Genomic DNA, 13,772 nt, shown 5'->3' with positions numbered 1-13,772 from the left:
TCGACTTTACTTGGTCCTTCTCATGACAAGGTGCTGACCTATCTTTGCTGGCCTTGATCTCTAAGTATCATCACTCCAGGAAAACCTTCATGTTGTATACTCATGTTTCTTTTTATTATTTCCACTTCTTTGAATGTTGCAGTGTCTGATGCAGGCTTTCTTAGCCTCTGACCATGACCTGCTAAACAGTTTTCCCACCAACATCCCAACATGGAAGAATTACTCAAGTGCTACCCAAAATCATGTTGTGTTTTGCCACATTAGACTGCGTGACTGAAAGATGCAAAATGCATTCAACCTAAATTTACCAAAAAGATGGTTCTTCACTATGCTGCTTTTTAAGCTCTGTATTGTTGGGGAAAAAGTTTTGTCTTATTGTCTGTACTTCTGCTGTGTGTCTGTCACAGAACTGGAGACTTTTTTAACTAACACTTTCTCCACAGACAAAAAGCCTTGGAAGGAAACCAGTGTACTCTGAGCTAAGCTCAGGAAGTGTTTTTGCATGGAAAAAAAATCCTGGAAAAATAAAATGTTTTGTGTAGGTACTTTTGAAGTTAAACCTTTTACATCCATGAATACTGATTTTAAGTTGCACTGAATAAATTTGTATGGAATTTAGACAGCCAGCCAGGAAGTCCCTTGCAGAGCAAGTCTCATATGAAAAGCAAACAAACAGTGAAAAGCAAAGACACTCTTTGTTGCTTTATGTCATTTCAGATTGAAAGCACTTTTTTCCAAATGCAGTCAGCAAAACATGAGCCCTGATATTCCTCAGCTCTCATTAGATAGCTCACATTTCCTTCCCCATATGTGTTAAAATGCTTATCTACATAACTGCTGACATTTCATAACAGAGTCTTCTGCAACTCCTAGACAAATGTGAAAGTGTTAAGTAAAATGGAAGAACTCTTGTGTGATTGTCTGGAACCTTTGTATAGAAAAGGCACAATGAGCTGGTTAGCAGGTAGATATAGCACACTTATGTAGTGTAGCAAAAGCTCCATCCTTTTCCAAATCAGCTGTACAGCTGGTGACACTGAAAGGGAACTGGTGACAATCTTAAACCTCATGCAAGGCCTAGCAGTTATTTCACTTATACCTGCTTATATGCTTTTAGCTCACCAGCATTACCTAAGTATAAACAAAAGCAGCAATAGTTTATGATCTTTTGATAAATCATATAAATAACTGTTTAACCCTTAGCAAGACAAAAGAAAAATAATCAAAACCCTTCATCTGGGAGATAGAAGACACGAAGCATTACAAAACATGCATCAAGAATAGCCTGTAGGGGTTTAATATTTTAGTTTGTATCTATACTGGTTAGTGATCCTCCTTGCAGAGGAGCTCTATGGAAGCAGGAGGAATTTTAAGTACAAAAGCTTTCTGCATATCTACAGTATTTACATGCAGATCAGCATTCAAATTATGAATTTTTTTTAACATATACTTTATGTTGTAATTTACTCTTTTAAAGGCTGAAGGACCTTTTACATTTATATGATTTATATCATCTGTGTGAACTCATCTTTACCATGGAAACTGGCCCAATTCATCTTTTTTTTTTTAATATATTTTGAACATAAGAGAATATTTAAGCAAAATGCCCGTTCATTTGAACACTATACTGATTTGCATTCACAGGATTTTGATCTAGTGAAGTTCTTCGCTGAATTCAATATTGAGAATTTCAGTGACTGCATTTCAGTTCAGACTGAAAAAAAATAGAAATACTACTTGAGGAAACCAGAATGCCCCTAGTCATGTGTCTACAGTTTTTAACAATAACAAAATGAATTTTCAAGTCCTTGAAAATTGACTGTTACAAGTCAAATGTTACCAAAGCTTTCACATACAATATGTAAATCAAGGGTCTAAAATACTTTAGAAGTATATATAGTAGCAAACTACTGACAAATAAACACCAAAAGATGTTTGCATAAGCAAAGAAATGTTTTTTTGCTTTGCTTTTGGTTTATGGAGGTCATACTAAGACAAGAAGATGGAGATTTCTGAAATTATCTCTATACATGATACTCTCCTAGTGCTACTGAAAATTCTGCAAGATTGCTTTGTAGTTACTTATTTAATACTTCTTCAATTGTACTGAAAAAACAGTAGTTCAAGAGGCAAGTGGAATAATATTTATTCAGTCTATAAATGTGATCATCTTTTTTAATTCCCACTAGTGTAATTAAATTAGGGGGACAGATTTTAAAAATTTAGCTAAGTGTGAATTCATATAAAATGAACTGCAGCTGATTGTCAAAAAGTAAAAACAAAACTAATCTCTTGTGTTTGGAAATTTTACTGGTGCCACTTGTTTGAATATGTATGTATATCACCTGGGGAAGAAATTAGAGTCCTGTGGCTTGGAAACACTAAGCTCTGGTTTGCCTTGGAGACATTCACGTTTTTCTATTTTAGAAAGTGTAGCATATATCCTATGAAAGTATAATCTCATATGATCTTGATTGATACATGAATTTGTTAGATATTTTCAGTGAAGAAATTTTAAAAGAAAATTGCAGTTATTTATGCTATATGTATAGAGCCCTGCACCTCTATCAGTGGGTTTAATGATACTGAGTTGCTGAATAATGCTAAGACCTTTGAGTTCAGCAGCAGCTTATTGTAATGTAACCCTGTGTATGCTCTTGAATTACAGTGATTCCTCTTGAATTGTAATAAATATAGGGTGTACATTAGGATGCGGATGCTTATCAAAAATTAGATGAGGTACTGCAAGTCCTCATGTTCCCTGACAATAACCTGTCCTTGTCCTTGAGCTCTAAATTAGTTGCAGTAAATTTTCAAGAATCAAAACCAAGTGACAGTGGAAAAGTAAAGTGATGAGGTGGCAAAAGAAGAAAAGAGAAGAAAGTTTTATTCTGGAGCCCCAGGGATTTTATGTAAGAACTGCTTAAGAGCTGAGCAGTTATATAAGAGTTATGTACCTGAGGAGAGAAAATAGAGGCAACCTCAAGCAGGCCTTGAGATGAAACAATATGAGTTTAAGATTGGGTTTTACTAATCCTTCCTTCAGGATTTTTCTGAAGATAAGCTTATGAACAGTGCTTGCTGGGATAAGGACGCTCTTCTATTGTGTATCTCTGGTCAACTTGTGTCAGAAAGATACCCGTAGAAATTACTACAGCCATGTGGATCCAAAGAAAGAAGGGACTTTTTAAAAACAAAAACAAAACCAAAAAACATACAAACAAACAAAACAAAAAACAACCTCCCCCCCCCAAAAAAAAAGAAAAAGAAAAAGAAAAAGAAAAGAAAAAGAAAAAGAAAAAGAAAAAGAAAAAGAAAAAAGAAAAAGAAAAAGAAAAAGAAAAAGAAAAAGAATATACAAGTTCATCCTAGAGGTGAGTAAACAGAGAAATTATTCTCTGACATACTCAAATGCAAGCATTTTGTTTCCTTTGGATTTTCTGCATAAGTTTTTCCCCACAACTTCTATTGCACTTTGAGATCCACCAACAAAAGCACTGTCTGTCACTTGAAATGGTTGTCCTCATGAAGACCAAAGGTGCAGTGTATTCCTGGACCAAAAAATGTAGCTAAGTTGTTAGCCTGTACTTTTAAATTGGAGAATGTTGTAATAGCTGGGGTTTTTTTCAGCAGAATTTGATCTTTTCTAGAAACCTTTTTGCTAACACATAGCAAGTCTGTTATCATTAATATCAGGGCCCACAAAGATACTAGATTGCACTTGAACAAGGACATATCTGGATGTTTAATCAGAAAGATGTACAAAACAACATTAACAAACCACAGGCATTTCCTTGCTCATAGGAGTTGCAGTTTTCCAGAATTTGCAGAACTGGCAGTTTCCAATCAGAAACCACTAAAGTAGATGATTATAGCTTTTTTTCCTTTTCTGCACCAAAACCCAGGGTTAAAACCAGTTTGTGTTTCTCACTGTCTTCACTGGCACTCACGTCACACAAACTCAATCACAACTACGCCACAGCTAGATGAGAAAGCCCTCAACTTTTAGCCACTCAAATACAAAGCATATGAGTGAAACGGGTATTTGTTTCATACTGGACAGCAACAGTCATAAATGATGGTCATTTTTCACAAGACAGCGGAATTTTATTTATTTGGGGGTGCCGGGGGTGGGCGGAGAATGAAAAGAGGCTGCAAAACATTACAATTGGAAAGGCAAGAATTACTATCTAGCTGTGTAACTAGTGGTCTTGTGGAATGGCATTAGAGATGAATCTTGAATTCTAGCTCTATGCTTATAGTAGTGGCTAGTATCTTTTCTGTTTCTGTGAACCAACTTTAATGCTAGATGAAGTGCTAAGTTGCTGGCAGTGAAGTGTTCACATCCATAGTATGAAATGCACTGCTGAATCTGTAGTCATAGAGGAAAATCAAGCAAATGGCTTAGACTGCTTCTCTATGTTGAGCAGTGTAAAACAGAGGGATCTGCTGAATTTTAACTGGCTTTTGTTCACAAATTAGCAAAAAGAAATGCACAGCCACTGAGTAACTTTTAAAATTGGGTGAGTGGCAGCTGTTCCCCCTTCATTTGGTCACTCTGAGAGGAGAGAGAAAAGAGGAGAGGAGAGGAGAGGAGAGGAGAGGAGAGGAGAGGAGAGGAGAGGAGAGGAGAGGAGAGGAGAGGAGAGGAGAGGAGAGGAGAGGAGAGGAGAGGAGAGGAGAGGAGAGGAGAGGAGAGGAGAGGAGAGGAGAGGAGAGGAGAGGAGAGGAGAGGAGAGGAGAGGAGAGGAGAGGAGAGGAGAGGAGAGGAGAGGTAAAAAGAAAATGTTGTACCTTAGAAACAAGAAGCATTTTATCCTGGATATATTTCTTTATCTTCTAATAATGGCAGAGAACTTCTGGATGGATTTTTTTTTTTTGTGCAAGGATTAGAGAGGCAAAAGAAGCTAAGTGGGCTTCACCCAGGAAGAGCTGTGTATAGATTCTCTGGGTCCTACCAGGCAACTTGTGGTTTGTGAAGCCTGCCCTCAAGGGGTAGATTTATTGAATTTAATGACTTGTGTAGGCTTGTGGATCAGAACCAAAGGATGCTGTGTGATCCTGCAAAATGGAAGTGAATTCTTCAAATATCCTACATCCCAGAAATCAAAGGACTGATTGAATCACTTAAAGAGGGAGAGTAAACCTAAGTACCGTTACCATGTTGCAAAGATAATGAATGGTTCTGTGTGTCCTCCTGCAGTGACTATAAAATGACCCTATTGATATCTGGGGCTCACATGAAGTGGTTCAGGGACGGCTGAATCACATTGTTTTCTAACAGTCCATCTTCAGGAAAGAACTTTTTTTATCCCCACTCACATTATGCTTTTCCCAGACATTGCAAGAAAATGGTTTTAACTTCAAAATGTTGAGACAAAAGGGCATATTGCTACTGTCCTTCTCCCCTACTGCCACTCTGCAAAGGATCTCCCTGTTTCCTTTCTTTGTTTTTTTGCATAAACATGTTGCCTCACCACCATCACCCTTTTCGTGGCCTCTCCCTGCACTGTGCCCATTTTTACCTGATTAAATCTCATCACTTTCAGAAAAGAGTGGAGAAAAGAGCTGAGAAGGAGCTGAGAAAAGAGCTTCTCTTCATCCAACAGCTCTATAAATGATTAAGTAGGCTTAGATTTACATGTAAAACACCATGACTATGATGAACCTGTTCAATACAAGTCATAAGGCTTTCTCTACATAAATAGAAATAAACAAATTAGCATTCATAGGAAGGTTTTGGCATTCCTAGCTGACAGGCATTCCATAGAAGAAGCTTGCATATCTTGAATAGCATAACCTTTGTCCCTGGAGGTTTTTAAGAGGAGACTGATGTGGCACTCTGTGCCATGATCTGGTAACCACAGTGGTAGTGGATTAAGAGTTGGACTTGATGATCTCAGAGGTCCTTTCCAAGCTGGCTGATTCTGTGATTCGGTGATTCTGTGATTCTGTGATAGTTATACAGAAGTACTGGAAGTTGACTGCAAGATGAAAGATGTTGCAGAAAATAAAATGTAATGCAAAGCTTTGTATTCAGCAGGGAAAATCAATGACAGGAAAGGGAAGAGAAATATTCTGGGATCTGCCCTGACATGAACTTCTATGACTTAAATGTGGCATAGTTTGAGTAACTTCAGTTTTAGAAGACCTAATTTGTATTACTCATATAGCAGATAAGCATCAGATCTGGCATGGCTGCAAATGCAGAATCCATACTCGATCATCTATGAAAAGAGGGAAGCTGTATTATCTGCAGATATTTTTGAGTAAAATGTTTCTTTATGGGCACAATATTTGAGACTTTTCTTCTTACAGATGACACTGCTGTTTGTACTATAGATGCAGACATCTTGTATCTTCCATAAGAATCTGCAATTTTTTCCCTTTATAAATAAAATAGGAGTACAGGACAAACAAATACTTTTATTTAAGTATCCTGAAGTATACTGCAGTTTGTCCAGGAAGAAATATTAGCCTAAGCTATCAGGGACTAAAATGCTACTCTTTCAAATGATGCCCACAAACTGGGAACTACTACAGAACTTCCTTGTTACCAGGTTTCTACCCAAGGTGTAGCTGCTAGAATTGTATGTAAATGTGAGAAGTCAAGTTTAAAAACTATTATCCTGTAATTATTTTTTTTGTATTTCTGAAGATCACCTTGGAAAGTACGGACTGTCTATACCTAATACAGGATGTCTACACAAGACCAGAGTATTCACAAAAAGGAATGACAGCAAGTAGGAGGGCAGGAATATTACTGCTCCCACCTTGGCCAACACTCCAATTTAACTTTGTGCTTTGGGTTTAAATTTATGGGTGGCAGGAGGCAGGCAGGACGTTGTGTATCTCTTGCATGTATTTTTTGTTCATAAAAACTGCTTCCTCTGCAGAAGATGCATTCCTCCTTGGCCTACCTTTTTCATCTGAGTTTGTTTTCTGGGTTTGCTGGCAGGAAAAGTATGATATCTTGCATCTCCACAATGAAATTTCACACAGATTGTATCACAAATACATGAATGAAATTTTATTAGTGGTCTAGTTTCATGTCCAGTAATGACAATGTGAATCTTCACATTGTTAACACAGATGTCATACGAGTGGAGTACTGCATATTTGAAATGCTACTTTTGATTTTCTGGAGACTGAGAAAAGCATTCATGACCTGGCTGCATGCACTGTGCAACCTGAAGACTTTTTTGACGCCATGGATACCGTTGTTTTAATTTTTTAAACAAGTGAATCTCCTGAAGTCCAGTCAGTTTGAAAGTACTGGTTGTCAGCATAGTGCAACCCAGCTCATTTTCAGACAGTCTTAAGGAAAGCCGGGTGCTTTTCACATAGGTAGCCTGGTAAAAAAAAATCCTCAGGTGCTATGTCATTTAGCAAGGAGCCCATAAAGGCTCATGGTAGGCATATCTAGATCTTCTGAGATCTGAATATGATTGCAGATACCTGGATAAATATAATCTTCCTAATATAATTGTTACAAAAACCCCACCGCACAAAGATATATGTTTCCTGGTGTTATAGAATATTTAGTCAAATACATATTTGACTAAAAAAAAAATACGATGTGGAATGTCACAGTCTTCTGAGCATGCTGAATGGCTATTTTGTTTGTGTCAGTGACCATTTCTTCTTCCAGGAGATTCTGTCAGAAAATGTCAGAGGAAAAAATGTCTCCTAGCAACCAAAGCTTTATGAAGAAAAGTTCCAAACTGACCAGCAGAGATAGACCGAGGTGGGGAGTTGGGAGGAGTCATTAGCAACAGTGAAAAGGCTGCTTGTTCGCTGCTCCGATGCTGAACTCAGCCTTGTTATGGTAGGTGCTCTGTGCACAAAGTTCATCTAAAAGAAGGTATGGGGTTTCTGTCAAACTGGATGGCTTAGATCTTGGTTTACTAATAGGACTTTGGGTTACTTTTTCTTGACTTTCAAATATGGGTTTCAAAATGATAAAATCTCAAATCATAATGGAGATATACAATTTAAGTTTGTAACAGCAAAAAGTAAACTTGGGAGGAAAGGTCATTATCTCTCTCTTACCTATCCTAGTTATCTCTTTTATCCTTTCCTACCACTAAAAAATTAGAAGGTATTTCTTCTATTACCTGGTTAAGCAGAGAGGAGCAATTCTTTTTTAAGGTCTTTAAGACCTTATTGCAAAATCAAAGGATTCACAGTTAAGATTACTTTCCCCCTCTGGGTACTATAAGGAAGCTAGGGAGCAGTAAAAGGCTTGTTTACGGAAGGAAACAAAACATTTTGGAAAACATTCATACACCTGAATAAATGCAACACTGAACAGGATATTTAGCCTTTTCTGAGCAAGGAATACAATGTTTAAAAACAGGCTAGTGATGGTGGTTTAAAATTGGAAGACAATACTTCTGTCACTTTTGGCTACACGGTATTGTACATGGTCCATTTTACCTCCTGTCTGTGCTCGCATGACAGCATCAGTGGGTGTGATAGCATGGCAGGATGTGAGTAGGATTGATCTGGCATACTCTGCATGTGAGGCACACACAACTGCTGCTGTTTTATTTCACCAGTACAGCAGAAACTGCCCTTATATAGACACGTCTGGCTAAGGTTTTTACTGTTAGAGATACAATATTCTTTATTATAACCGCATGCATTTTCATAACTGCAGATTTTTAACTGAATGCATTTTCAGCCTGCAGATTTCATAACCTGTTAGGAGTAGCATCACAGCATGGCAATTTTATTCCTTCAAGGCTTCTTTTAGTTCTGTGGTGGGAAGGTAAGCTAGATATTTCGGATTTTTTTGTTTGAGCATTTGTCAGCCTCTTTCCTATTGCTATTTATCTGCTCAGTCTCGGTCTGCACAATGTCCTCCCCAAATTCATAGCAAACGCAGAGAGAAATCCGAACTCCCGTACTGCACCCCGGTAACAGATCCCAGATCTAGAACAGGCAAAATGGTGCAGCATGACAGGGTAGCGCCCACCTCGCTGCAGGCTGCGCATCCTTCCCGGCCCAACCGCTGCCTGGTCCAGCCCGGGCCGACAGATCCCGGCAAAAACCGCAGCCGCTCCTCCACATCGCGCTGACATTTCTTGTGTGAAATTGCACCCCCGTGACGCTCGGTACCGCCGGTCACGGGGCTGTGGGCTCCAGCTAGGCTTGTGCCAAGCGGGTTTTCGGTGAACTTGCAGGGCGTCCGCCGTCCCAGGCCCGCACCAGGGCTCGCTGCCTGCCCCCTCCCGGCGCCCACGGCCCCGCAGCAGGCGATCGGTGGCCGCCTCCGGCTCGGCGGGGCTGGAGGGCGAGGAGGGGGCGGTGCGACCCCCGCCCGGGGCGGCTCCCTCTGCCGCAGCGGCCGCCGCCGTGTCCGCCCCTCCAGCAGCTCCGGGCCCGCCCAGTCGGAGGCGCCCCCGCCGCTGTCCTGGGCGGGGGGTATTACTCCCGCCGCCGCCGCCGCTCCTGCTTCAGTCCTGCCCGGTCCGGCAGGAGGAGGAGTAGGGTGGGAAACAGAGGGAGAGGGAAGAGATAAGATAGGGAAGGGAAGGGAAGGGAAGGGAAGGGAAGGGAAGGGAAGGGAAGGGAAGGGAAGGGAAGGGAAGGGAAGGGAAGGGAAGGGAAGGGAAGGGAAGGGAAGGGAAGGGAAGGGAAGGGAAGGGAAGGGAAGGGAAGGGAGAAGGAAAGGGAAGGGAAGGGAGAAGGAAAGGGAAGGGAAGGGAGAAGGAAAGGGAAGAAGGGAAGGGAAAGGAAGAAGGGAAGGGAAGAAGGGAAGGGAAGAAGGGAGGTGAGTGAGGTGCCTCCGCCAGCAGCCTTGTTGCTCTGCTTCTGCAGCCGGTACACAGGAGGAAGCAGCCCCTGGGAGGCGTCCCGGCATGCTGAAAGTCACCATGCCCTCCTCATCCTCATCCTCATCCTCCTCAACCTCATCCTCCTTCGGTTCCTCGGCCGTCGGCCGTCCCGGATCTGCTGCGCCCGATTACTGGATCGACGGCTCCAACAAAGACACCCTGGCCCATTACTTCGACCTGGAGTCCGAGCTGGGACGGTGAGGGGGCGCCGGAGCGGGACGGGTGGCCGCGGGGCGAGGGCGCAGACGTAGCGGAGGGGCCGGGGTTGCGGGGGTGTCCGGGTCTGGATCTGCCTTCTCCGCCGGCACTGCGTCGCTCAGGCGAGAGCGGCAAAACTTTGGTTTGTGTGAACGGCGTGGGGAGAGAGTGCTGGCTTTCAGGGCGTATAGGCTTTCGAAGTAAAACTGTACCTCCCGGGAGTCAGGATGTTCAAATTCACAAAAGAAACGAGTGGTTTTCAGTAGAAGGCATCAGTCCATCCCAGTGAACATCCATCCCAGTCAGGCTGCCTAAATATTTACGGACCTATTTACTGTAGACCAATTTATCAGCTAATACTAATAATACTATATCGAGACCACTTAAATGACACCTTATTTGTAGCCTCACTTCATATGGGACCTTTTTATCGTGTTTGCCATTACCAGCACCTTTAGAACTTGTACTGACACAAGTTCCACATGAGACAGGAGTCAGTGAGTAGGCCTCTGTATGGAGAATCCTTACACTGAAGTGCAGTGCAGATGAGAGAGCTGGTACCTGTTCTCTTACAAATTCGGCACTATTGTCCTGCTGCTTCTGCTTGGGAAGTTAGAGGTCCCAAATGTTCATTTTTAAAAAAAAACAAAGTCCAGTGTTAAGATGCTGTTGCTTATATCTAATGTGTGATTTCCACTCTCTAATACAGTTTTTTATGTTCAGTTTTGGGGCAGAAAAAAAGAAAAGTAGAAAATGACAAATCTTTTTAAGGGTTTACAGTGGGTGATTTAAATCTGTTAAGTTCGTAGGTAACATACAGCAATTTTTAATTTTGCCACTAACAGACTGTTAAAATCCTGGATGGTTGTGGGAAATTTTCAAGTCATAACATGATTGCCTCAGTACAGTATTTTTGCAGAAAGGGTATGCAGTGAAAGTTATTCCCACAAATATCTGTGGTTGCTGTACCGTAACTGATAGAGGCAGGAAGGGCTGTGGAAATACAGTCTTTCTTGGCTTGCTTGCTAAGTCTTAAACATCTGCTGCTACCTTTTTGCCGCTGTTGCTACTCATGCCAGTCAGATTTAAATAGGCAGAGGTTTATATATACTTACAGCATTTGTACTTGACTTCACTGTACCTCTGTACAGAAAGATAAATCAGGAAATACTGCTGTAACAGTTTTGTGTCTGGGATTGACCAAAGGAAAGTGTGTACAACTGAATAACATTATTTGATACCAATTCTGTCACCTGGATTACTGCTGCTATGTTTGGTCTGTCTAGAATAGTTTAAGCATATGTACTGCTGTCTGTGGGCTTCATTTAAGCCCACACTGGTGATATATCATGAGTTTATTGTGTAGGTTGGGAAGGGGTTTTAAAGTGTTAATTGCCTTGTCTGAGAAAGGGTTATTGAAAGATGAGGGGCAGTGGGTTTTTCTACCCTCCAAGCTGAGAGTATATGCTGAAGCTACAAACCCCAACAGATTTGAGTAAGGAAGATAACCACACTAGATTAGTATGGAAATTTGAACTGCAAAGTCTGGTCGGCTGTTGGATAGAACTGGGAAATAAGATTTAAAACAGAAGCAGAGAGAATACAGGAGATCAGAACCATCTTAATCAAAGGCTGACCACAAGGTATGGGGAGACAACTTGGAGTGGTACATGCTTCAGGGGAAAACTGCACTAATAGTTCACGTTCTACCTTTGAGATCCTGTCACACTGAGCATCCTGACTGCTGGTGGTCTTCTCATATCCCCTCTGACAGCCCAGGTGTATCTTAGAAAATCTGTAAGGGAGATCCCACAAATCCTCTTGCTTTCTGAGTGCAATATAAAACGGTCCTGTTTTCTCATGGTAATCTTGTCTCCAGTCTTTTCATTTTGGAGATGATTTTGAGTATGTCTACGAAACAAAATATTCATTGCTTAGCTAAGTGGTTATGGAAAAGCAGATGAAGCTGAGAAGTGTGGGTATGTGATCCAACTCTTAGGTATTTTTAGTATACCTTAAGGTCACCAAAATAACCAGCAGGAGACCCTAAAGCGTCTTTAACAAATAGAGGATTGGAAGATATCTTTTGTCAGGCTGTGAAGACCTGCATTTGGACAGCTGCTGCCAAGCATGGGAGTTCCCCTGTGGAAGGAGTGCACTTTCTGCAAATGACTGGTAAATCCCTAGGACATCATAGTCAGTAGTTCTTGCTTGTATGACCAACAAAGGAGTAATGGGAGACGAGGGAAAATGCGTTGCTAGCAAGAAAAATCATAAATGCCTAAAAGCTTGGGTAGGAGTAAACAGTGTTCTTTCAACAAGTGGAGTTCCACAGGCATCAGTTTGGGTGTCTGGGCTGCTCAACATGCTCATAAATAAAGGGGATGAACAATTCTTGAGGGTTTTAAAGACACTGCTGCTTATGAGGAATTGCAGAAAGAGGGCATATAAATAGTGGATAAAATTCAGTTTTAATCTAATAAACAATGTAGGGATGGAAGAGAAACACTTGGCTCTTTTGTTTCCCTAGAAAATCCTTTATTGAGGTTAAGATGGAAATCTCTGGAAACACATGGGGCATGGATGGAGAGTCTGGTTAGAAGTGCTTGTTTGCTGTTTTCTTTGATGCAAGCTCTGCAGGGCATCTGAAGAAGCTAGGAAGTAAAAAATGAACTGCAAGAGTTAAGGTCATTTTAGAACAGGGTATAGTTAAATTGTGGTAATCCTGGCCACTTGATGCTATAGGTGTTAAAAACTTACATGGGTTTAATGGGGAACTGGGAAAATTTACATTCAGGAAATTCATTAAGACTGACTACACTGAACTGCAAGTTGTTGAATGTTATGAGAATACTCTTTGTCAGTGTTGATATGTTTGCTCTGTTCTTGTGTCCTTCTTGAGGCATCGGTGTTTGGCCACCATTAGAGACCGTACTCTGGGCTAGACAGGCTTTTATTCTGACCCAGCTATTTTTACATTCTACTGAATGCCTGACTAGTTCAGCTTCCTTTTAGTCTATTTCTGACAAGCAGATTTTGTAAGTACTGTGTAATTGGAGTTAAATTCCTGCAAAGATGAAAAGCCGGTCTTCCTTTTACAAAGAGTAATGTCTGTTTCTTCTCTGAAGGTTGCAGGATTGGTCAATAGTGGACATTGGAATTTTGTTCTGAGTGTATTTCATCTAGAAGTTTATTTTCCACACTCCCTTGGAAGCAGATTGTAATAATTTTATATTCTACATTTGTATGTTCCTTAAAATTAAACCTTTTTTTTAGCCATATATAATCTGTGCTGTATCTTTTGGTACAGTTTCTGAAGTCAGGATTAATCTAAAAATACTATTTGAGTGAAGAGGAAGTTTAGTAACAATTTTTATATTATGAAAATGTAATTTTTCTGTTGAAATGTTAGTCACGGAATTTTACTTAGCATGCACTCTTGCCTAACAGCACCCAACTGCATAGCTGTTGGAGTTGAAACTGTCTAATGTTATTTTTGTAGGCGTATTGCAGATCTGTTAAATGGTCAACTGCATTTCCAACCAAATTTTTAGGGCTTGCTTTTGGTTTCAAAGGTTGAACAAAATAATAATAACAGTAATAATTGTAATAATAATTTTCAGTAACCCAGAAAAGTTACAGGCATTTTTTTCTTCTGTGTAAGAATGAAATCAGATCTTCCAAGTCTGCCTTTTCCTTCATGGCAAGCTTTCCATTGTGTGATCCTTGCTG

At 40.6% G+C, this 13,772-nt stretch overlaps 1 protein-coding gene across 1 annotated transcript in view; it reads left to right on the top strand.

Annotated features, from left to right (window-relative positions):
- Positions 1-9,866: 9,866 nt before the first annotated feature.
- The window catches only part of CAMK4 (calcium/calmodulin dependent protein kinase IV), a 138,447-nt gene continuing 134,541 nt past the window's right edge, over positions 9,867-13,772 (top strand). Inside the window, exon 1 of the mRNA XM_030467581.1 lies at positions 9,867-10,039. Coding sequence (XP_030323441.1) covers positions 9,867-10,039 — 173 coding nt within the window. The remainder of the gene's footprint in view (positions 10,040-13,772) is intronic.

This window comes from Calypte anna, chromosome Z (genome assembly GCF_003957555.1).
Source record: "Calypte anna isolate BGI_N300 chromosome Z, bCalAnn1_v1.p, whole genome shotgun sequence".
In the NCBI taxonomy this organism is placed as follows: domain Eukaryota; kingdom Metazoa; phylum Chordata; class Aves; order Apodiformes; family Trochilidae; genus Calypte; species Calypte anna.
The sequence above is the reverse complement of the archived record's forward strand: the minus strand, read 5'-3'. Positions and strand labels throughout refer to the sequence as shown.